The sequence below is a fragment of the Protopterus annectens genome, chromosome 9.part0, assembly GCF_019279795.1.
Source record: "Protopterus annectens isolate FY-2018-M chromosome 9.part0, PAN1.0, whole genome shotgun sequence".
Taxonomy (NCBI): Eukaryota; Metazoa; Chordata; order Ceratodontiformes; family Protopteridae; genus Protopterus; species Protopterus annectens.
The window spans coordinates 864,587,231-864,612,863 of record NC_056743.1 but is presented as its reverse complement, the minus strand read 5'-3'; the positions used below and the strand labels follow the sequence as shown (position 1 = coordinate 864,612,863).

At 38.7% G+C, this 25,633-nt stretch overlaps 1 protein-coding gene across 2 annotated transcripts in view; it reads right to left on the bottom strand.

The window, feature by feature from the left end:
* The window catches only part of AGAP2 (ArfGAP with GTPase domain, ankyrin repeat and PH domain 2), an 823,589-nt gene that overhangs the window by 403,371 nt on the left and 394,585 nt on the right, over window positions 1–25,633 (bottom strand). For both annotated transcript variants that reach the window (XM_044083585.1, XM_044083586.1), the window contains exon 2: window positions 24,303–24,361. In XM_044083585.1, the coding sequence (XP_043939520.1) occupies window positions 24,303–24,361 (59 nt within the window). The remainder of the gene's footprint in view (window positions 1–24,302; window positions 24,362–25,633) is intronic.

Here is a 25,633-nt window from a genome sequence, read left to right as displayed (position 1 = left end):
TACCCTTTAGGTTGCATATATAGCTTTAAAAGGCCTTATGGTTATCCTTGGCAGTACTTGCTAGGTTTCTCTCAAAGGAGCTCTTGGAGGATTTGACAAATTGTCTTATTTGCCTGTTAAGGCTGAGGAAGGTGCTTTTCCATTGTTGGGTCCTTGTCTTTGTTTTCTTGGACAGCAACTGTTTGTGTTTATTTTAGAGTTTGTTGATGCTGGAAGTCCACTGTGGCAGCCTGATTTTACTTGGGGCCTTGGCTTTGATTCTGTCTGGTACAGGTGAGTTCACACACTTATGCAAGTAACTGCACAGGGCTTTAGTGTAAGCTTCATTGTAGTTACCATTTTCAGCTTGAGATGGGGCATGGAATGCATTTATACCTTCACCTAGGAGGGTATAGTTTGCCTTGGTGAAGTTTTTTAGTCTGATCTGATTTCACCATTTATGAGTTCTGGTGTTAGTGTCAGTTCGAAGGTGACTGATTTGTGGTCAGTTTTTATCTAATGAGGGTCTTACAGTTGCAGCAGTACAACTGTTTGACATGTTGGTGAGGACCAGATCTAGAATGTTTGTTTCATATGGACAATCTGCTCCAGGGCATTTGAATTCACAAAGTAAAGGAACTTTTCTGTTAGTAGGTTTCCCAGTTGAGGGTTGGGTAATTGAAATCACCCATAACAGGTGTGTTTGGTAAAATTTTGATTGTCTTCAGTTTCGTTAAGTAGGCTTCATGGGTGTCATGACCCATGGAAAGAGATCTATAACTGGCTAGGACTTGAATGGGGGTCTTACCCACCATAACCTGGATTTGGAGTAACTCCATGGAGTTGTCATGTCTAACTAGATGCGAGGTGAATTTATTTCTAATATAGATTGAAACACCACCTCGTTTGGTTTTCACCTGTTTATTTTGTGATCCAAAGGTGTGGAAGGCATTGTAGCCTTGCAGGGACAGGTACTCTCTGAGGCCTTAAACCAGGTTTCTGTGACATCTACATCTTCTAGTGATAGAAGTGCTTCCAGCAAGTGCAGTTTACATTGTTTTGATTGGTTAATTTCACGTTGGTAATGTTGTTTTTGAGACCTTGCCTATAAAAGGCACTATGGGGAGGCAGGAGCCTTTGCCAGCAGCCAAAAGCCTAGGGGTGCCAGGTGCAAACCGTCTCTGGCAAAGCAGTGGGGTTTGTCGACAATGGCTTCCCTGGTAGACAGGAAATGGATCCCCTTGGAATGACTCCAAAAACTAAGTCAATTATTGAAATCAATCATTTTTTGTTACTGTGGCATCATTCTAAGTGAGGGTAGTATGTTGCTCAAGGCTACGACATACCTGGCTGGGACACATACTCAGAGAGTTAGTCCAGTGAGGTACATCTGAGGTCATTCACACCATCATGAACTATGACAGATTCATAACAATACCTGTTACTGAGAGACCTGACTGCATCACTCATATCTTTGGCAAATCCTGGCACCTCACAGGCCGCTGACCATGACTTTCTCCTTGCCCAGCCTGGTGAGTGGGACATCTGTGTGTCTCACTTCCCATCTTAGGCTAACACATATTAATGCCTTAAAACACATCAAACTGCTGAGAAACACAAATGCAACACTTTTTCTCAAAGTTACCAACAAACAGCATTTTGGTTTCACCATTCATTTTTATCATTCCTTAAAGGTAAAGTCTTTATAAAACTGTTATCTCTTTTGCAGGAATCCTTTTTGTGATACAGTACCAAGATCCGTCAATGAAAATATGAATTCATCCCTCATATCTTATCCCTGTCACTTATTCATTTTGATAACTGTGAGCTTTCATTTCATTCATTCTCTCTTTCAGATTGCCATTTCTTTGTTTTTTTTTTTGATCATTCCACATCCAATCATTGTAAAAGTTAAGCCATCATTCTCTTTTGCAGAAGTATTTGTTCATATTTGTCTTTTGTAGTAGGTTCATAAGTACAACAGCATACCAGTTTTAGAATTCATAAGTTATTTTTTTCATTTCTACTCTGAAGTACCATAGACATATTATCAATTAATTTAATGTTGCATACTTACCTTGTTACCTTAAGTGCATTAATTAAACAATGTATCAGTGAATGAGTTCAGAATGAAAGTAACCTCAGTTGGAATCATTATAGCCAATAGGAATGACACTTCCTGGTTTGTTAACATAGATATAGATATAACATGGAGTTAGCACATGTAGTAAATTCATGGTATTTTTTTAAGTTAATAAGTAATGAAATAACTTCTCAACTTGACTTCTGGGTCATATCACTATATTCCTTGGTAATGCAACAAGGGCACACACTCTTTTCCATTAAAATAATATGTTAACCCTTGCAAATACAATATTCTTTCTTTCAGCGTACATCACGTTTAAATTAAAAATGTGACATTTAAGCAATAACCCATGCCTGGGTGTGGGTAATGCTGGATTTACCCACAGTTGCTGTGGTTTGGTCACGAGGGCGAAGCCCGAGTGGCCAAACAAAGACAACCGTGGGTAAATCCAGCATTACCCACACCCAGAAGTGGGTTATTGCTATTATACAATATTATTTAAGAAAAAAATACTTACTTTTCTTAAATAATGTCTTTGTATAATGCCTCCTTGCTGCCCTTCCACAGCTGTCCAGTATTCTGCGGCAGTTCTGATATACTGTGCATGCGTACTGTTACGCAGTACATCAGAACTGTGTGTGGAAGTAATGGAGAAAGGAAGATCTCCATTGCTTTTAAAAATGTGTCTCGCTATGTTAAAAGAGTTTCACATAGCGAGACAGCTTTAAAAAAAGCAACGGAGAAAGGAAGATCTCCGTTGCTTTTTTTTAAGCTATCTTGCTATGTTAAACTCGTTTAACATAGTGAGATACCAGCAACGGAGCTCTTCCATTCTCCATTGCTGTCCAACAAAAAAAAAGACATACTAATGGAAAAAGTCTGGGCGACTGGACCTTTTCCCATTAGTATAAGTCTGATTTACAACGTGCACACTGACCAATCAGAGTGCACATTTTGGAATATTAATGGGGGGGGGTTGTTGTATAATATGTATGTTTACATAAGGAGCACTCAAACAGTTATAACTATTGCAGGAGAGGCAAACATTTGACAGTAACAATAGAATGATGATCCAGAGGAAAGAAATATAAAATGAAATGCAGCTGTTGTTTGGTCAGTCTTGATGCAGAGAAAGCATTTGACAGAGTAATGTGGTATTTTATGAGTAGGGCAATGAAAGCATTTGCATTCCCTGATACAATAATAAGGTAAATTAGGAGGATATATGAGGGATCAGAGGCAAAAGTTAAAGTGGAAAGATTCCTCTCTGATAAATTGTGTCTGAACATAGAAACTGTGGAGAGGTGCCTTCTTTCCCCTTTGTTATCTGTGTGGTATTGAGAGCTATTGGCAAAGAAAATAAGGGACTCAGAAATTCAAGTCTATAATCCATATGGTAATCAAGAAAAGTTAGCTTTATTTGCAGATAATATTATTTTGTACCTGATAAAACTGGAAAGGGACATCTCAGTGTTGTGGAACATTCTGAGACAGTTTCATGTCTTTTTGTGATATAACCGAACAACGGCTATAGCTGTAAATTATATACCCATACATGAATTGGTTCAGCACTACCCATATTTATGGGGACATAATAACATGAAGCATTTTGGAGTATGGGTTAAAACAGATTCTGTTATGACAGCTAAGGATATGCAGAAAGAGACTAAACAAAAGATAATATAAAAACTGAGAAAATGGAAGCTCTTTTATGTGAATACAGATAACAAGATGCAAGCAGTGGAAATGTTTTTAGTCCCTTTAGTTTTATATAAAGGCCAGGCATATTTTTATCAACCAGAGGTAAAGTTGTAGACAGTAATTAATAAAGAGGCGAAAGATTTTATGTGGAGGGGGAGGGCAAGGGTCAAGTGTTATAAGATGATCCTTCTAATAGAACAAGGTGGTTCCGGATTACCTGATTTGAAGGGATATTTTAGAGCTATACAGTTAAGGCTCATATACATAACACAAGCAGAAAGCTATAATTCAAAATGGAAATGGCTGATGATGAAGCAGGGGGAAATTCAAAAAATAAGGAGACTGGGATTTTGTATGTAGATTCATAAGGAGAATAACAACAGCCATACAGAATATTACATTCATAACGTAACAGAAAGTTTTCGAAGAACTAAGCCAACATGAGAATGGAGAAAGGAGATTCAGCCATTAGGGATGACTGCAATTAGGGGCACAGGGAAAAGACAAGAGAGGGCTGGAATTTATTGGAGAAAGCTGGCAAATAAACCAAGGCATTAGAAGTAAATAATTTGAGAAGGAAAGGTAACTGGGAAGAGGCCGAGAAGACATTTGGACTGCTGGCTAGAGACTGCCTTCTCTATCAGGGATTGATATCAGAGTATAGACAACGAGAAAGGGAAATGGATAGGGGAGTCCTAAGTGAAAGACCTGCTCTGGTAGAGTTTTTACTTGAATACAGAACAGAAGCTTCTGTTAAAAAAAGAATAATTAGTAAGGCATATAAAATATTCCATGATAACCATAGGAATCAATCAGATGAGGTTAGAAAATATTGGGTAAGCAATTCACAAGGAAACAATTGGAGGACATCTGTATGGCTCCCAACTAAGCAACAAAGTCTAAACAATTTAGGATTTTTTGATTGGAAGTGTTTACATGGGTATTTTTATACCCAAGCAGACTCCAAACATTTCAGTAGATGTTATACCAATATGTGAGGTTAAGGTCACTTACTGAATTCTTTATTAACTGCATAACCATAAATGAGGAAAGTGTGAATTTCATTCAGGTAAGTTGAATTGTTTGTAGTTATGTAGTTTACAGCCGCAGACCTTAGGAATCAAGCTAAGCTCATTACAATGTAGCTGATTTGCAATGAGTTTCTGTTCTCTAATGCTTTACTCTGAAATTAGACTTTAGTATTCAAATTAATCAAAGAAGATGCAAGAGTGGAAACACCTAGATCTACACAGACGTACACATCTGTTTGGGTGTTTATGTGTATGCGTGTATATGCAGACATATGTGAGGCTGTAGACAATCTCAACTATCCCTGATTTTGCAGAATTATCTGATCTTCTGTGTCATATTTTGGTCTGTTCCATGTAATGTTTTTTTTTTTTTTTTGACAAATCAGTCAGTATTGCATTCAATAAATTATGATGACATCCATTTGAGCTTATAACTTAACAGCCTTCTAAAAGCTGCACTGTAATGTAAAGCCTATTATTCTAGCAAATTTGTAAGTATATAAAGGTAATGGCTGTCCCTAATTTCGGTCATTACTTCACCATTATTTTTGGTTTTCTACTAGATTCTTGAGATAAGAGATTGAGACTTAGTGGGGTGGGGAAGTTGTGCACTGTATTCTAACATCAATGAGCTGAGAAGAAAAATCCTCTGCATCAAAAAGTAGCAGGCTGGCCATATGTTTCACTTTCCACCTCAGGATAAGATTAGCATTGTGCTCAATAAGAGTCTGTGGTGGTCTGGGCAGGATGTGCGTGAAAGCAGCTGATCACTGGCACTGAATAGTGTTGTGTCTGGTTGTCTGGTTAAGTTTTTCACCATGATTACTTCTATGTGGGTTTTATTCATGTGCTTTGGTTTCTACTCACAGACCCTCAGCTGTATAATGTATGCCTCTGCCCATTTGTACTTTTATACTTATCCAAATCTAACACCAGAGGGGTACACAGAAGGTACTCTCTGTTTGGAGGAGCAAGAAGTCAGGCACTATTCCCAAATAAGATATGTACATCCTAGCATTTGTCTTCCCATTTCTTTGGAAGAACTGCTGTTTTGTTAGCTTTGAATGTTATGTTTTAGATGAAATTCCATAAAAATATTTACATGAGAGTGTGTAGCATACCAAAAAGTGATTATATGAAGATGGAAACTATTGGAAACTGTATTTTATGTCTTTAATGAAGAGCTGGCATTATTTTGAGTGCAATATGTTTTTCCTAAAGCATTATTTTTCTGCTGATAATGTTTATACCTTTTCCTGGCTGCTTAAAAGAAAACTTGTTTGCATTTTCTCACTCTTAAGTTTTTTGCAACTTTTCCAACATTTCTGGAGTTTGCTGGTATTGTTTTGAGTGCAGTACAGACTTTCTAAAGTTTTAATTCTGCCACTAATGTCTGCAGCTATCTAGGCTGCTTAAAACTAGAACTGCAGGATTTTCTGCAGTGTTGAGATATTAATTAATAATTACAAGGTCCATCAGCACAGTAGCTAGTGATTTGTAACTGTATGCATGCATTTATTTGGAATACCAATTTAAAGGTGTTAAGCTGACAACAATGGCAATGACCAATGCATTTCAAAAAGAATAGCACAGCAGCTATATTTGCTACAAAATTCGTAGTCCATTAAGCATTTTGCTGATAAAGTGCATTCTATATGTAGTGAATTCTATATGTAGTGAAGACTGTATTTTATAAGGGCTTTCAGTACATTTTGTCCATGATATAATGGATTTCAGATGTTTCTGACCCTCGGATATGCATTTATGAATGAGAACTGTTATATTCACTTGATAAACCATGTCCATTAGGATATGACCTTTGCATGTTGAAGAATACACATTAATGGTGCTTCCTCTACTGCATCTCCTCTTCCTCCTTCTCTCATGTGGTCTGCATCTATAGGCTAAAATAAAAAGGCAAGCCACCCTCCTGTCCTGCCAACCTTTCCACTTTCTCTGAATTCCTTCCATAGGCATTCCATACTACTGGCAAAGGGTTTTTTTCAGTGGAACAGTGGTACTTTTGGCAGTGATTTATATCAGACTATTTTTCTGTGTGTGAAAAAATTCACCCATATGAAGTGCCACTTATACTCCTATCTCACTGTCTATATACTAAATGACTATCTCTTTTATCTTCCAGCATTTGCCTCATTTTTTTCAAAATTAACTACAAAGTACCACAGGAGCTGCCACTTATCTTGAAGCTAACAGAAAATATAACATTAATGGGAAAATTCAGTAACATCAATCAAGAACACTCACCAAAGAACTGCATAAAAAGTATGTTTAATATATACGGGTCCACTCTGTAATGTCGAGATTTCACAATCTTGAAACTCTGAATACCAAAATTCAGAACTTTGAAATTGCAGAATCTCAAAAACTGTCAATGGAGATTGCTGTACAGTGCAGAAAGGGAACTTTACCATTCTCTTCACTGTAGTGTGATCTCAGAGTTGGTATATTTAAGTTCCAGGGGGTGTGGGGGCTGTAGGTGGGTTTGCCCCCCTGCAAAAATGTGATTCCTGATGTTTTGCTGTTTTAGTTTTAGTTTTTTTTCTGTTTTGAGATTCCGCAATCTCAAAGTTCTGAGCATCGGTATTCAGAGCTTTGAGACTAAAATCTCAACATTATGAAGTGGACCCATATACATAAGTGCTTGCAATAGTCTATAAGAATAAGTTATCCAGTGCTTAACTCAACTTGTTTTACAATGTGCACACTACTAGAGTACTCTAACCCCCTATATTAATACCTACCACTGTTCAAGATATTTTACTAATACCATCCCCAGTATGGTCACTTTGCATGTTCATAGGTTCATAGGTTCATACTAGGCTATCTGCCCAAGGGCATTTATAAGCCTAGCCCAGAGTTTTGTGGCTTTCGCCACCCCTTTAGTTTGAAGGAAACTATGCCCATTATTTTGCTGTGCCTCTGTCAAGCAGTGACACTGAGGTAATCCCTGGGGTATATCTGTGATCTCCAATCCATTGGTCAAGATTTCTTTTGAACAAGGCCAGCGAGGTGCTTTGCCTCACATGTACCGGGATTTAGTTCCACAGCATAGGGAGTCTCTGGGTGATGAATCTGTCCCTCCAGCACGTCCTATTAATAACCGTGTCAAGGTTTAAGTCTCCCGCCCTTGTAGTTCTGAGGGATCTAGATTTTTTGAGGTGAAGCATGTTCATCAAATCTGGGTTTGACATGGCCTTGTATGTCAGGCACAGGTCACCTCTGAGCAAGCGGTAAGCGACTGAATAGAGCTGGAGTTCTTTCAGTCGGGCAGCATAAGACATATTTTTGAGACCCTTTATCCTTTTGGTGAGGAACTTTTGGGGCCTTTCCAGCTGCTGCAGGTGTCGGGTCAGATACATTCCGAATGGGGCATTGTACTCAATCATTGGTCTGATGAGTGATGAGTACAGGGGGACGATGACCTCCCTTGATCTAGATGTGAATCCCTTCATGATCAGGTGGGCAATGTAGAAGGTCTTCCTAACTACTTTAGCAACGTGAGTGTCAAACAAAAGTTTACTGTCAACCTGGGTCCCCAGATCCCTGATAACCTTTTCTGTGCTCAGTGGATTGCCACCTATATGGTAGCTAGGGGTAACCTTGTTTTTCCCGAAGGGTATGACTATGCATTTCTTGGCGTTTAACTTTAGGCCATGGCTCTGGCACCAGTTATCCATTTCTGTGAGACCCTTATGAAGGATATCTGTGTCAGATGTGTTCTCGACTATGGTGCCCAGTTTGCAGTCATCTGCAAACTTTGTCAGCCATAACCCTCCTGTGTTTGCTTGTACTTCTGAAAAGTAGATGCCGAACAAGAGTGGGCCCAGGACTGAGCCCTGTGGGACACCACTTGTGACAGGCTTTGAGTCTGACATGGTGCCAGCAACTCTGACCCTGTGGGTTCTGTCACTTAGCCAGTTTGCAACCCATCTTGTGATGTATGGGTTTACATTTAAGCTGATGAGTTTTTCAATGATACCTGAGTGGGGTATAGTGTCAAAAGCCTTTGCCAGGTCAAGGTAGGCTGTATGGACTGCCTTTCCCTCATCAATGGCCTTGGTGACTGTTTCGAAAAAGTCAACCAAGTTTAAAAGGCATGATCTGCCTTTGACAAAGCCAAACTGGGTTGGATCCAAAGTCTGCAAGTTCCCTATGTCTTTATTTATGAGTTCCATTATGATCCTCTCCATAGCTTTGCAGACAAGGCTTGTCAAGCTGATGGGACGGTAATTTCCAGGGTCGGTGGAGGCACTGCCTTTGTGAAGTGGGACCACAGTTGCCGTGCGCCACTCCTTGGGTACGTATCCTGAGGTGAGGCTAAGATTAAACAGCTGTCCTAACTGCGGGTTTAATTCCTCATTGAGTTTGTGGAGCACACAGCCGGGGACACCATCCGGTCCCATGGATGCTGTGTTTTTCGCCTTGGAGAGAGCAGTTCTCACCTGGGCGTTAGAGATGTTTGGGGGGCTACAATCCTCTGGTATAGATATCTCTCCTTTTTGGGGGGGGGAGACGTTTGCACTGAACCTGTCAGCCAGTATGTTGGCAATGTCTGTAGGTTCAGTAATTTTCACATCATTTTGAGCTAATTCTGAGCATATCTTGGAGTTTCCTCCCAGGTTTCTAACATAGCTAAAGAAGGCCTTATGATTGTCTTTTGAGTCCTTAGCGATTTTTCTCTCAAAATTTGCCTTGGATGATTTTATGAGAGCTCTTAGTTTTTTACTTATAATGATCAAAGGTGTCTTACCTTTTAAGGATTTTGCTCTATCTTGTAGTAGCTTCCTCCTTTTGTTGTAGAGCTTGTTTATGGCTGGGGTCCACCAGACTGGACGCTTGCCTTTGGTACAAAGAGTCTTTGTTTTGTTTGGGATTGCCTGATCCATGCAGTCCTGTAGGTGCTGGTAAAAGCATTTGTAAGTGATTCAGCGGCTTGAGTAATGTTTTCCGCCGGCTCGGGGGCCTTAAAGGAGACAACACTAGTCTTTAGAAGTGTGAAGTTGGCTTTTGAGAAGTTCTTCACTGTGGTCTTTTTTATCTCAGGTGGGGGCGGGATGAGGACCTCCAGTGAGATTAGTTTATGATCTGATCTCACCAGTGAGGGGTATACTTCCGGTGTTGAACATTGTGATCCCATGTTCATGATGATGAGATCAAGTATGTTTTCACCTCTTGTGGGGATGGTGACTAGTTGTTCCATGGCATTTGAGTTTATGAACTCCAAGAACCTTTGGGCTAGAGTGTTTGGGCTTGAGTAGTGATCCCAGTCTATATTAGGGTAGTTGAAGTCACCTAGTATGATGGTGTTTGGAGACACATTTATCCCCTCCAGTGTTTTCAGGAAAGCTATGTGAGGTTCCTGGGTTTGACAGGGTGGCCTGTAACATGCTACAAATTGCAGAGCAGTCTTGCCTATGGTTAATTGCACCTGGATGGTCTCCGATGCATCGTGCGTTGCCACCAACCTTGAGGTGTGGGTGTCCTTGATGAATATGGACACCCCCCTCCTTTCTTGGTGTTGTCCGGATTTTGGGGCCGGAACGCATGATATGAGGTAAAACCTGATAGTGCTGGGGTGCTCTCAGGAGCCTTGAACCAGGTTTCAGTCACAGCACAGACATCGATGTTCTCCATACTGAGAAGGGCCTCGAGTGCGTGCATCTTGAGGTTGAGACTTCTGGCATTGAGCAGCATTACCCTTAGTTTTTTTCCTTTTTTGTGTTCTAGTGTGGTAGGTTTAGAATTTGAGCCTTGCCTAAAAAAGGCACTATAGGGGTTGCAAAAGCCTTTGCCAATATCCGGAAGCCCAGGGGTGACAGGTGCAAGCCGCCTCATGGGCAGCGTGGCTTGTCCAGCATGTCATCCCAGGCAGACAGACATTGGATCCCCTTTGAATGACACCAGAGTTTAAGCCAATTATTAAAGCTGATCATCTTATCTCTGTATTGCGGCATTATTCTTGGTGAAGGTAGGATACTGCTCAAGGTCAGGGTCATACCTGCCTGGGCTACATAATCAGAGAGCTCCTCAATGTCTCTTTTCATGTAGTCCAAGGAGGTACGTCTCAGGTCGTTTACACCAGCGTGGACAATGACTGAGTCGTACTTGTACCTGCTGTTGAGAGACCTGAGTGCTTGCGCTATGTGGCGGATTCTAGTGCCCGACAGGCAGCTTACTGTGACCTTCTCCTTACTCAATCTGGTGAGCGGGACGTCAGTGTGTCTGACTATGGAGTCACCAATGACGAGTGTGTCTGGCATTGTGTTTGGCCTTAAGGCCTGTGACTATTTGGCACACTGACTGTGTGGTCTATGTGTTGCATGTGTTGTGTCCTGAGGTGGTAGTTGTTTGGGTGTCTGCTTTGGTGGCCTCTGCTGTTTTGGTAGATTTTTGATCAGAGCCTCCGAGTATGTCTTTGTGTGTTTATGTGTATGATTTGAAGTTGTGATAGTACTATGTGAGACTGGGTATGTGGTGTGTGTGGTTACCTTCTCCTCCTGTCTGGTCTTGCCAGTCCTATGTTGAGAGAGCTCAGCCTCCAGTTTGGCTGTATAGTTGCATCTCTCGCATGTATTTGTGTTTTGTGGGAGAAGGAGAGGGTTGTCTGTGTACATGAGGCAATTGTAACATTGCCTCAATATTCCCAGGTTCACCAGCTGAGCAGGAGAGGACACTAGCAACTGATCCCTCGACATGCTAGAAGGAATAGACAAAAACTTAAAAAAATACTCCGGGGGATGTGGGTGATCGAGAAGGGGGTTTCAGGCTGGTGGGGTACTATCTATAATAAAAGTGCTATATCAAGGTGAGAAAGTACTGTAGGAGCAAGTGCTAGGTTTTACAGATACAGAATAGTCTACTTAGGAATCAATTAGAGATGGAAATATAGAAAGGCAATACAGTAATACAAAAAATAACAGCAAACTAACCTTTCCTTCACAGCAAAGTGTAGCAGAGTGTGGACGAGCCTTTCATTCCCAGTATAATCTGTAAATGACTGGTACAGGGACTGAGCAAAGGTTTCTCTCTGCTTAAGTCATCTCACATTCACTTGTAAATATATATATATATATATATATATATATATATATATATATATATATATATATATATATATTTCATTCTATCTCTTTTTAAAATACATAATAAATAACACCCCCACATATATCCATAGTAATTTTAAAACCAGCTTTTTCTCTGTATAAACACAGCTTCAGGGCTGCATAGTGTTCTTCTCCTTACCTGCATTAATCTGCAGATTTCTAATAGTTTGTGGAGCTGCAAGTTTTCCCAATGTGGATTTCAGCCTGCTCCTTTATCCTACCCTACCTACAATTCCCACCCACCCTACTGTATCTTCCTTTAGACTAATCTAGCACAAACCACAATCCCTTAACCAATCAAACCCCAGTAAAACCCCACCACCTATAAAAGCTACCTACACTCCTACTGTCCCTGTCCTATCTCCCCATATATCACTAAAGCTTTTACTGCTATCCACATTTTAAAAATACATACCACTAATACCTTCTTCTACCAAGTCTAGGTATACACCAAATCCTCCTCCATCACCCCCGCACCACTAATTGCCAGCTATAGCCTATCCTCACAAACCTACTTCATAGCTAATAAATACACTACTAGAATGATTCAACAACTATTACATTCTCATTAAAAAATTTGTATTCATATTCCCAAATCCTACTCCATATCACCAAGTCTTTCCACTGCTATGAAGTACCTACCATATCTCATATGCCATTCTAGAGCACAACTTTCTTATGCAGCCACCATAACTATGTTTATCCTATTCATACACATCAGAACCTTAGAATCCCATAAACTAACTCTTAATTTCCCTCCCACAAGCCCTCAAACACATTAATCATTTACAATATCACATTATTCAACAATATCTCCCTACCTGTTTCTACATTCACTACTAAACAGACACAAACCTTTAAACACACAAAATCCAGTAAGGCATCACAATCCATCTACCTACATACACTACAAAAGCCTAAATATTTCTGCTCATATCTGCATGTTACAACTAAACTTTTCTAAAGTGGTGACATCCAACAAAACCTTGATCACATAGTAATACTCAATCAAAACCAACCCCTCCATCTCACAACAATACAATTCATTTCTCAATCCACAAAACCAACCAAAATCTTTTTCTTCTAAACATAAACTTTTAAGGAATATGTAACAAAACCCAATACCTCCACACACTGCCTCTCACATTATAACCCTGACATAGTTATTACAACTGAAACCTAGCTAAGGACAGACACAACTAATAAAATTAACCCCCTAGATTCAACACAATGCAAATAGACAAACTAACAAAAATTGGAAGAGGAATAGCAGTAATTTTAAGAACACTCTAGAACTAAACCAACACACTCAGAATACCCCAACATTATAAAACCCACCTCAAACTCAATAATAGCAAATCCATGTGCCTAATAGGAATTTTCAGTCCCTCAGGAAATAATCTAGCTACTATTGATGAATTTCTGCAGTGGATACGCAACAATCTAAATGAAGAGACTATGATTTTAGGTGATATAAACATTGATTGGCAACAAATAACAAGTACCACACCTGACCTAAACTGATTTGGGTTCTTACAACTAATAAATGTAAATTTTAGGCCACAAAAACAAAACAAAAGAAAACAGGTAAAGAAGCCATACTGGATTGGAATTCTACAAACAAGCCTCACAACATCAATGGGAGTAGAAGTTTACCAGATTGCATTAGTGACTATCTACCCATCTATGCTATTAGACAGTGGCTAGACTTTCAGAGACAAGTAACATACAAACAAGTCTGAAACTTGCATAGTTTCAACCCCAAACTCTTTACAGTATTTATTTATTTTATTTTACATTTGTTGACCAGGATAGTCTAACTGGATTTATGCCCATTTTCAGCAGAGTCCCGGGGAGATAAGCTCCAAGAGACTACTAGACTACTAACATACAGGTACTAGTTGTTGTACAGTTAAATACTACAAATTTTAAACAGTTCAGGAATCTTCACAGTTTATACAAAAAACATGTTACAAACATTAGATAAGATATTTTAGACTTTATGTACAAGACTTCATTAGTAACTAGAAAGTAATTGTTAAACAAATGCATACTTCAAGTTTCAACAGTTCAGCAATGCTCACAGTTTAAACAATACTTGTTGCCTGCCTTAGGTAGGATGCTTTAGAATTGTATGCAGAAGAATTTAACTAGGTATTTAAATTATCTCTATCAAGATAAGATATGTTTTTGCCAAGGATAGGTCTTGACCTAAAACCACAGATGGAGCAGGAATTAGGTCTTAATAGAGGGTATTTGGGGATATAGTATGAGATTAGTCTGGATTTGTACAAGGACATAACCAATGGGTTTTAAGATAAGAGTTTCAGATTGTGTTTGAAAAGTATAAATGAAGACAGTGATATAAGTTTATGGGGGAGCTGGTTCCAATACTTTCCAACTGCATTTGAGAACAGAGCATCTCCTGCCATGTTATTAGATTTACATGTTGATACAAGTAGTTTATTAGATGAGCGTAAAGTTGAAAGGTTCTTATATTGGGTAATGAAACTAGCAAGTATTGGGGTATTGGTAGGTTGGAAAAGGGTTTTGTGCACAATGGTGAGTTGTTTAAAGTGAATCTGATTCAGAAGCTCTAACCAGCCTAATTGTTTCAGATTATGGCAGTGATGGGTCCTAAAGGAGGAAGCAGTAGCAAATCTGGCAAAGCTATTATAAGCGTTGGCTAGCTTGTTAAGGTTATTTTTTGATAAGTTAGTATACATGGAAGAAGTACAAAGAAGTGTGGAGATAAGGTGGGAATAGGCAATAGTGGTTCTGGCTAGTGGGGAGAGAAAGGGTTTTATCCTATAGAGGGAGCCTAGTTTCCTGTTGACAGTTTTTATAGTATTGTTGACATGGGTTTCAAAATTCAGGTTATCAATGGTTACCCCTAGAAGTTTAGTTGTTGGATCGAGAGATATGAGTGTACCATTATTGGATAAGACTGAAAAGTTCATTGGGAGTGATTTACGGGTATGAGTGAAGAGGAGGAGTTTGTTTTTTGGGGGGTTCAAGAGGAGGCAGCATTGTAGAAACTAATTTTCTGTTTTATTGAACATTGTCTGAGTTAGAGTCTGTAGTTGGGATTGAGATTTAGCTGAGCAGATTATTGTCGAATCATCTGCGTATTGTCCAGAGCTAGTTAAAGGAATAGCTAGGTTGAGGCCATTGATAAATATTGAGAAAAGGAGGGGGCCCAATATAGAGCCCTGAGGAACACCTAGGGTAACTGGGAGATGGGATGAGAGGTTGTTGTCCCATAGCACTGCCTGCTGTCTATTATCAAGGTAGGACTGAAACCATTTTATAGTCTTTGTGTCCAGAGAGAAGGATTTTAGAATATTGAGAAGTAAGTGATGGTTGACCATGTTGAATGCTTTTGAAAGGTCGATGTAAAGTGCTGAAGAGAGAAGATTGTTATTATGGTTTTTATTGATGTTGTCAGTGAAGGATAGGAGTGCAGTTGTACTGTGGAAAGGCCTGAAGCCATGTTGAGATTTGGCCAGTAAATTGTTCTGGAGTAGGTGGTCTAGTAACTGCCTGTGGATGCACTTTTCCATTATTTTAGCTAATGGGGAAAGTAGAGCTATGGGACAATAGTTAGAATATTCTCTGGAGTTTCCACCCTTGTGTAGGGGGATAATGTAGGAGATTTTCCAGATGGTGGGAATACTGCTTTCTTGTATGGTTCTATTTATCAGGAATGATACAGGATAAGCTATGACTTTGGTTTTGCAGGTATTCAGCAGGTAGCTGGTCATCTGAGGGGGTAGTAGGTTTTAGTTTAGTTAGGAGATTGCAGATGAGGGAAGTTGGGACAGGTTGCAAGTTTAGAGTTGGGAGAGAGTTAGTAGTATTGGTTGGAAGGGCAGAGCTATCGGCTGTTAGTTGACTAGCAAGTGTTTGGATGGTCTCAATGAAGAAGGTATTAAAAGCAGGGGTGGTGTTGCGGATTGGCCTTGTTGAAGTAGTCTGTTTATGCTAGCCCAGACCTTTTGAGGATTATTTTGGTTTGTCTGTTGGAGGTGGAAGTAAACATTTTTTTTATCTTCGAGTATAGCTTTCTTAGTCTCATTTCATTTTTGCCTGAATTATTGTTGGTCTACGGGGCTTTTAGTTGTTCTCCATAGTGCCCAAACGTTATTTCTCTGTTGAATTTTCTGCCTGGTTTTCTTTGTAAGCCATGGGGCGGGTTTAGATTTAATTTTGATGGAAAGTTTTGGTGCATGGTGGTTAAGGATTTTTAAGAATTTTGAGTTAAAGTAGTTTGTTGCTTCATCAAGTGGGAGGTATTTTATAGGTGACCAATCACATTCTTTTAGTTCAGCTTGGAAGTTATTGGGGTTAAAGTTTCTGTTGCTTCTTATTGTTTTATATATGGTTGGGTTGTGTGAGCTAGACATTTGCCTGATTATGTAAGTCAGAGAATGGTCACTTACACTGTCAGGGTGGGTCCCTACATTATAGTGTTGTTGGTGATTATTTATTAGAATTCAGTCTAGGATGGATTCTTTGTTATTGGGTTTTTTAATTCTGGTTGGGGAGTTAATTGTTTGTGAGAAGCCATTAAGGTTAATATGGGAGGTTGGTGATTCAGTAAAGCAGTCCTTCCAGTCTATATTAAAGTCTTCAAGAATTATTGTCTCTTGGGGAATTTTTTTGAGAGTTCAGCAAGGATACCTTCCAGAGTGATGGTGTTGTTACCAGGGGGCAAGTAGATACATATTATATTTAGGGATTTGCTAGGAATAAGTTGAAGTTTGGTGCTAATGATTTCTGCATTGTTTTCAGAAGAGGAACCAAGATCTAGTATAGATATTTGTAGCCTTTCTTTATAGAGGATAGCAACACCCCCTCCTTTTTTTTTTACTTTGCGGTCTTGTCTCAAGATGTTGTACCTAGATGGATTAATTTCAAGCCATGTTTCTGTTAAACAAAGTATATCAAATGAATGAACATCCAGGAGAGCATGGAGGTGGGCAATTTTATTATTTATGCTGTGAATATTGAGGTAAGCTATATAGAGTGAGTTGGGAGATTTAGATGGGATATTTGGGGCAGCGGGAACATGAATTTGTGGTTCTGTGCTTGTTTTTTGCCCTAGTCCTGGGTTAGGATGAATGTCCCCATCTAGTAAGGAAAGGTATAATAGTTTGTTTAAGGGACTGTGGAGGTTAAAGTAATGGTGAAGAGGTTTATTTAGGTTTTAGATAGTTGTATTTGATATGGGTCAGTCTGTGATATTTAGCAGGTAAATGGGTAGGTAAAGATGTTATATTTATGTGTTCTGGGGAGTTAATTAGAGGTATAGTACTTGTTTGTGCATTAGGGAAGTTCAGCTGTAAATATTTTGACTGTTCATATGAGGTTAGCAGGTAGGTTGCTGTTACAGAACGTAAGAGAAAGACAATGCTTAGGAGCCTTAATTGGATTTGGAAAGGTTGTGTTTGCTTAGTGACTAAAAAGCTTACTGGTGTTCTTTAAATGGGAGGAGTTATACTAGGGGTAATTAAAGAGAAGCGTATGTATAATGTTAACAAGATGACTATTGTGATTGGATTGGAGAGGAAGAGGGTGTGGTGAGGATGTATAAGCTTAAGAGCAGTAGGAGTGGGTGGGAATAGGGGGTAGGGTAGGCAAGCGGAGTGAGGCCGCAGGGCAAATGGAGTGGGTAGAGACAAGAGAGGTAAGGAGCTGAAAAGAACAATCAGCTGAAGCAGGGATTACAGTAGGTAGGTAACCCTAAATACTGGAATAAAGTTAAAAGAGTAGATAATAGAGCTATTTGGAGGATGTGTGAGAGCTAACCATAAAAATAAATAGAAGTTATGGGCTACAGTTTAGTAGCAGGTCTGTGGATAAACAGTATATAGCAAAGGTGTAGTACAGGTCAGGAGAAGGCTTCAAGGCCTGGCAGGGACAAGTCTGCCACCTGGTGGCCCAAATTAATTTATTGTAAGCAGGGTAAAAAAGGAGGGAGTTTAGGTTCCTAATGCAAGAAAAGGAGTAGTGGTTCCGAGTGTCTTTAAATGGTGGAAAAAGTAGATTAGACTGGTTACAGAGTGGGGAGGAGTAAAGCTGCTGGTTTTCCTGGCTAGCGCTTTATAACCACCTAGATCTAATAATAAGTTATAGGCTATACTGGCCGTGATAGTTTAGACACATACTTTCATGCTCCCTTTACTGAGAAAGTACAGGGATAGGTTGCTCAACTGTGGAGACTGAAGGGAGTTTGGACAGGGTCCTTGTTCTTCAGGTTGTTAGCTTCTGTGTCCTAGGGCAGTGTACTCAGACTGGAGAGTTGGTATTGTTTTAAGAGGAAAAGAGAGAGAAAAATAGTAGAAAGAAGATATTTAGTTTAGTATCAAAGGCATTGTAATTAAACAGAATATTACATGCATATAATCACGTAAAACTGTACAAAAATGTAGTTCAGGCTATCAAGTTCTCAAGTTGTCTAGAAAGATGCATCACTCCTTACAAGTTTTCTAATCAGTATTATAGCAAGTCCTTATCAAAAGTAAGTCAGCAAAATTCTGGTCAAATCTTATTATTCTAACTAGGCTAGGAACAAGACTATAGGAAGCTACAAGGTATATATCCAGTTAGGTAACAATGATAGCTGTAAAGTTATCATTAGCGCTAACACTATAGAGCAATAACTATAACTACAGCTTAACATTAATAATGTAGTTCACACTTTTTATTAACAGCTCATATATATAAATAAATAATGCAGAGAGTAACTATATATTTAAGCCTATATGTGCTTAATGAACATAAGTACTGTAAAAGCATAGCATGTTTAAATAAGCATATACTATTATTCCTAAATGAATGCTATCTGCCAAAACATTTACAATTGTTACAGCACTCCCAATGTTTTTAATCATAGACCTGAAACAATAACCTTACGTGGACATTGTAGGGAAGTAGATTTCTCGAACTTAATGCAGGGACCTTGGACGTAGTAAATATGTGGGAGCGTTAAGAAAAGTAAAGATTCAAGCATTAAAAATACTACATTAAATGACCACTCATATGGGGCATCTGCTTTAAGGTGGTGCAGCTTTTACATCAATGTTTAAGACTTAAGAACACCCTTCAGGTAGTGTACTGTAAAACAAATTCACTTAGTAATTCTTAAAGTCAATATGTCTAATGGTACACTAATTCATTGAGGACGAACCTGAATTCTAATGTAGAAGCTGTAGTTGTGGATATTTAGCTAAGGCAAAGCTCAAGTTTAGTGTTAGCCCCTCCGTTCATGTTTTCTTTTATTATCTATATTGACTAGCGGTGGTGCAGTCCTAGCATTCTCACATATTCCTCTTATCCTTGTTGAAATTTACAAATGCTACTTGTGTAAAAATCAGCCACGTTTATATGTTTCACATTAAATTAGCAAGCAGAGGTGTGGTTAGTGATTACCCTAAGCACCTATTACTCTAGATGCAATCTTAAATGTAGGCAAGTATGTCTCCTCATTTATTTTAGTCTGCTTTTAAACTATATTGGCTAGAGTATTCCATTATGGCTTTCCAGACACTCCACTAATCTGTGGTGAAGATGTAAGTAAGAGTCAAATTATGACTTTGCACAGGTTTCCCAGCCCCGACACCGCTCTGCTATTGCGTTCTCTAAATGTACATGGAAGTTACAGCAAATTTGTCTTATTGTGAAGTCAACAATACAGAGACCAGATTTAATAAGATGCTGTTTAAATAAGGCTCTTATGTTTAGAGCAGCATGAGTTAGGGAAACAATAATAGTGCGGAAAACAGCTGTGGCTGAGCACAACTGTACAAACTCTACGTGTACCTTAAGGTAGTACCATATCAGATATACTGAATATAGTGAGGTGTCTTACAAAAGGTGGAAATTACAACAAGTTCCTTTAAATGATAAAAACAAAATTGAAGAGAAAGTGTAATAAAGTACTTCCTAATGGGGTTCTTAGAGGTAGAGCACCGTAGGTTTAGAAGCTATTTAGTTCTTCCAAGTCCCATAAGTGGGGTTGGTCGCTAAGAACTCTCCACGTGGATGGCGCAGTTTCAGAAGCCTAGGTTTAGACTGTTCTTAAAATGAGATGTGAGATACCCTTTATGCGGCTTCTCAGTGCCACGTTAGCAGGATTGCGTATTGGTCAAATTTATGTAAACTACAGCAACCAGATAATAGTGTTTTGCTTAAGAAACATAGAAGTCTCTTAGCGTACACATCAAAAGTTCTACAGAAGCTCACTTTGAAGTACAGTGATGCTACACTGCTAAGGCTAGCACTCTACCATATTGGAGAATAAACATGTACCATTAACATCGAATTCTCTTAGCATACACGCCAAAAGTTCTACAGAAGCTCACTTTGAATTACAATAATGCTACACTGCTAAGGCTAGCACTCTACCACATTGGAGAATAAACATGTACCATTAACATAGAATTCAAAACAGCCTAGTAGAAGGCAGGAAACACACCAGCAAAGGTTCCACTGTTTAATTCCACCAAGTAAGACACGAACATATAAAAACTGCAGATTAACGCTCTTGACAAAATTGCGTTTTCGTCTCCAATGACAAAGACTTCATCAGATAATGCTAAATTAATAAATTATATGCATTATAAATACTGTTATTTTTCAAAAAGTATCCAATCAGTCGATGTGCATCAAGAAACAGCCAATCTGTTACTACCTATCATGAATATTAAAAACACATATCATTAAAAATAAATGACCCAAATTTACATATTGTTAATAAAAAATTACACTTTTAAAATATAAAATATCCAAGATATATAGAATTGATATTCATATCACAAAAATTGATAGAGTGCAGGAAGAAAATTTTTTCTTTTATATTTGAAAAAAGACTTTTCTATTTAAGATAATGAGACACAAATTCATTGCAAATCATTACTTTTTATGAATGAAAAACACCATCTAGTGGTCGTAAATGCAAATTACAAGTAAGGGTTTTATATTTGTTGTTTATTGTTTTTAAATGTCAGCAGATTTTTTTCTTGGTTTTTGGTCTTCTACTAGGCTGTTTTGGATTTTTTTCTTGGTTTTTGGTCGTTTTTCTACATTAACATAGAATTCTCTTAGTGTACACACCAAAAGTTCTACAGAAGCTCACTTTGAATTACAATAATGCTACACTGCTAAGGCTAGCACTCTAACACATTGGAGAATAAACATGCACCATTAATGGGAGACACCTAAAAACTACCTCTCAAAGGAGTGTAGTAAAACGTTAAGTATTCATATATGAATTTACACCAAAAGAAAAAATTAAACATATGTTACCATGAAAGCCTCACTTCCTTCTTAAACAGTACACACTACTCAACAATAAGGCAATAGTTCAGTACTTACATTAGCCAGGATGCTGGGCCAGGAACACACAGCTGCTGGGGGCAATTCTATAAAGGAAATGGCAGCCCAGGACAGCATGTATTTATGGGAAAAATGGAGGATGTGAGGTAGGAGGGTGGGGGAAGGAGATATGGGAAAAGTGGAGGATGTGAGGTAGGAGGGTGGGGGAAGGAGAGATGAGGGCTGAGAACTAGGAGGGGCTAGTGCTACTAGAAATTGGATAGGCTGATAGATGTATAGGTAAAATACCAGTGTGTAGAAGTATGATGTGAAGACAGGGGTGGAGAGAGGGGACAGTGAAGTAATGATGAGTCAAAGTCTTAGTTAGGTGGGGGAAGGGGAGGAGATGGTATAGGTTAAATAGAGAGAGAGAGACAAGGGAGGTAAGGAGCTGAAAAGAACAATCAGTTGAAGCAGGGATTACAGTAGGTAGGTAACCCTAAATACTGGAATAAAGTTAAAAGAGTAGATAATAGAGCTATTTGGAGGGTGTGTGAGAGCTAACCATAAAAATAAATAGATGTTATGGGCTATAGTTTAATAGCAAGTTTGTGGATAAACAGTATATAGCAAAGGTGTAGTACAGGTCAGGAGAAGGCTTCAAGGCCTAGAAGGGACAAGTCTGCCACCTGGTGGCCCAAATTAGTTTATTGTAAGCAGGGTAAAAAAGGAGGGAGTTTAGGTTCCTAATGCAAGAAAAGGAGTAGTGGTTCCGAGTGTCTTTTAATGGTGGAAAAAGTCGATTAGACTGGTTACAGAGTGGAGAGGGAGTAAAGCTGCTGGATTTCCTGGCTAGCACTTTATAACCACCTAGATCTAATAATAAGTTACAGGCTATACTGGCCCTGATTGTTTAGACACATACTTTCATGCTCCCTTTACTGAGAAAGTACAGGGATAGGTTGCTCAACTGTGTAGATTGAAGGGAGTTTGGACAGGGTCCTTGTTCTTCAAGTTGTTAGTTTCTGTGTCCTAGAGCAGTGTACTGAGATTGGAGAGTTTCATGCTCCCTTTACTGAGAAAGTACAGGGATAGTTTGCTCAACTGTGGAGATTGAAGGGAGTTTGGACAGGGTCCTTGTTCTTAAGGTTGTTAGTTTCTGTGTCCTAGAGCAGTGTACTCAGATTGGGGAGATTAGCCAGGACGCTGGGCCAGGAACACACAGCAGCTGGGGGCAGTTCTATAAAGCCAGTTCTATAAATACAGTAGCCCTAAAACAATATAATTGGAGCTGTCTAAAAATCTTATTACTGGACAGAGCAGTTAATCATTAACTTTAACTATTTCTGCCTTACCATAAGGAAAAAACAAGCCTCATTCAGAATTAAGTCTATCCCAGCCCCCTGGTTAACAAAGACTACCAAGCAACTTTTGACAAAAGGGGATCTTGCCTGGAAAGCATGTACAAAAAATAAAACCCAAACAACCCTACAAAATTATAGGCATCTCAAAAACCTCACAAAAACAGATACTTAGTAACAAGAAACTGTATTTTACTGATCTACAAAATTTTCACCAAAATAAACCCAAACTATTCTTGTAGGTCTTAAAGTCATTGCTCAACCATGGAACAGCTTTGACCCCCTGAACCCCCCCCCCCAAAAAAAAACAACTAGCCACCCAGGTAATACAGCAACTCAGCTCAATTCAACACACTATTTGTAAACTCTATTTTGGCACCAACCGAGCAAAACTCCTTGTGACCCTTCACTATTCAACAACCCCAAGATGCTCATTAAATCTGACAGTGTTCCCACCTCAACAATTAAAAAAAAATTTACCAAAATTGAAACTAACCACCTTGGTTGCAGACAAGTTGTCATCTGAGTTACTAAAAATATCAGCAGAGGCTATAGCCCATATAAAGCTGCACTGGTGAAACGAGCATCTCAAGATCATGCCCACCTGTCTGTAATAAACTCCCTTGAGAACCAAGATGAGAAGAAATTCTATCACGGCTCATTAGGTCTCTTTCTGTGCATGTTTATAAAGAAATAGCCTGTAAAAGTTTTTTGGATATTGGATAAATGAAAAGCCTCCCTTCAGTTTTCCTTTTACTTATCCTCTTGTGTAGCAACTCACTAAAAAGTATTACCTATTACTGCTAAACACTTCTTTTCAGTTCACTTTCCTGGACGTTCTTTCTCCTGAACCATTTTTGCATGGTTAATCAAATTTAATAGTGTGGTCTCAAGTTCTATGCCCATGTTCTTCCTAATTTATTCAATTCAGTTGCATCATTTAATTAATGTAATTTTGTACTCTACATTTTATTGAAACTGTACAGTTCACTAATTTTGTACTTCTTTACTTTGATGTTATTGTATTTGTGTGTGTGCACAGATCATGACTGAAAATCATCTCCTGACCATTTCATCTACCTGGTTACCAAATAGTAAACATAAATAATAACAGTTACTGAAATGGAGTTACATGGATACCATTCAAAGGCCAGAGATCTTCAGAAATTGTCATACTATGCAACAGTAGGGGCTCTGTAGTCAGAAGTCAACTCTAACAGTAGGCATACTATATTCACAAGTGGAGTTCCAACCATCAGGCCACCATAGCCATGGGATACTGCAGTCAGAGAAAGACTGTAGTAATCCACTGCAGATCCTGTTCCAAAGATGACTTTTAGAAGAACAAGAAAGATTTCTCAGCAGTAAATTTCCTGTGCCACAGACAGGCAATAAATGCAGCCATGTAAGTTCCCAGTCTTGACAAAGTCTTTAGGTGAAAAGAATCATGTAAAAATATGCAACAACTGCTACAGAGAAGTAAACATTTTTTAAATGGTGGAAAATATTAAAAGTCTGGTGAATTACTAAAATGCATTAATGACTATCTTAAATCTTTAGAATACTTCCTCTAAGAGTACCCCCCTCTTAAAAGAACTTTGCTTTTTACCAAATGACAGCATTTAGTACATATGTTGCAGTGCTTTTTACCAAATGACAACATTAAGTCCATATGTTGAAGTAAAACAGCATAGGCACTTACCACTTTGAGTTCGGCTACTGATTGGCTCAATGTCCATTCCTGACTGTTTGCAAAGGCCACTGCAAAAAGAAGACAAAACAAAATTTATTAAGTAATGGGGTTCATGCCGGAGTGTACTTCCAGCTTTGCACTTTACGTTTCATTTCTGAAACATACCCTCACAAATCTTCCCTAATGATATTCAAGACTACAGCAGTGGTGCTGGTATCTACACAGAAACAAGTGTGCCTACCAGCAACAGATGTCATTCAAAGCAAGAACATAAAGTTAAATAAACATAATCCTACTCTTTTTAGTGGTGCTATCACTGCATGAAGCCAGTAATTACATGTTATGTTGGTCTAATTATCCACACATGTAGTGTATGACAGCAAGGATGTGCAAAAATGTAACCACTCGGAATGAAACAATGTATATCCCCATTCTTCCCATCTACCAAAAGAAACATTTGCTGTTTACATAGCAGGTTGTTGAGTTACTAGTTTTTATTTTTTTCTGAAATGTATAACTGCTACATCCAGAGTGTATTCAATATCTGCAAGATACATTTAAGCAATAGGGAAAAGGTATCCAAAGATCTGGGATTTGGGAGCCAAATCCCATCTTCTGAGTAAGTTGTTAGCAACATTTGTATTTCTGATTCAGGTCTGTGCCACATAGTGAGTGATATAAATCAATGAAGCTTTAAAATGACTGTTTATAGAAAAAATGACATTACATTTGTTCACCAGTTTTATAAAATAAACTGCAGAACACGAGGCACATCAGCATTTTTTTAATTTAGGCTCAAACCTTCATAACAATGAAATGTTTTTGACACTTAAGATTTGCATCATATATTTCCAGGAGCAACACATGGGTCAACATGTGGCTGGAAGCACTAACAAATATTGACTATTTGTGTGGGTTACAGATTGGTTTATATTTTGACCAGCCAGTCAATGACATTTTGCAATGCAGATCATTATATCAAAATGGACTTACTCATGTGACAAGCTCCTTCATAACCACAAATTAGGGATGGGATGTCCCCTCACATTCTAGTTTGACTTTTTTAACAAACCACAAACCATACCTCTCATCTTCTTTGCTCAGAAAGTCTGGTCAAAGCCAAAAATAATGGAGGGGCAAAGGGCTATAGTTAGGGACAGATTTTACATATGGCTTTTATAAAATTAGGAAGTGGATAGTCTGACACTCTAATCTTTGTCATTATTTATTGACTGTAGTCCCAAATGATTTGCCAGAAAACCACACATTTTTTTGTGGGACAGACCAAAAATATAAGGTAAAAATCTGAACATTTTACAAAATTCTAGACAGTTGAACAG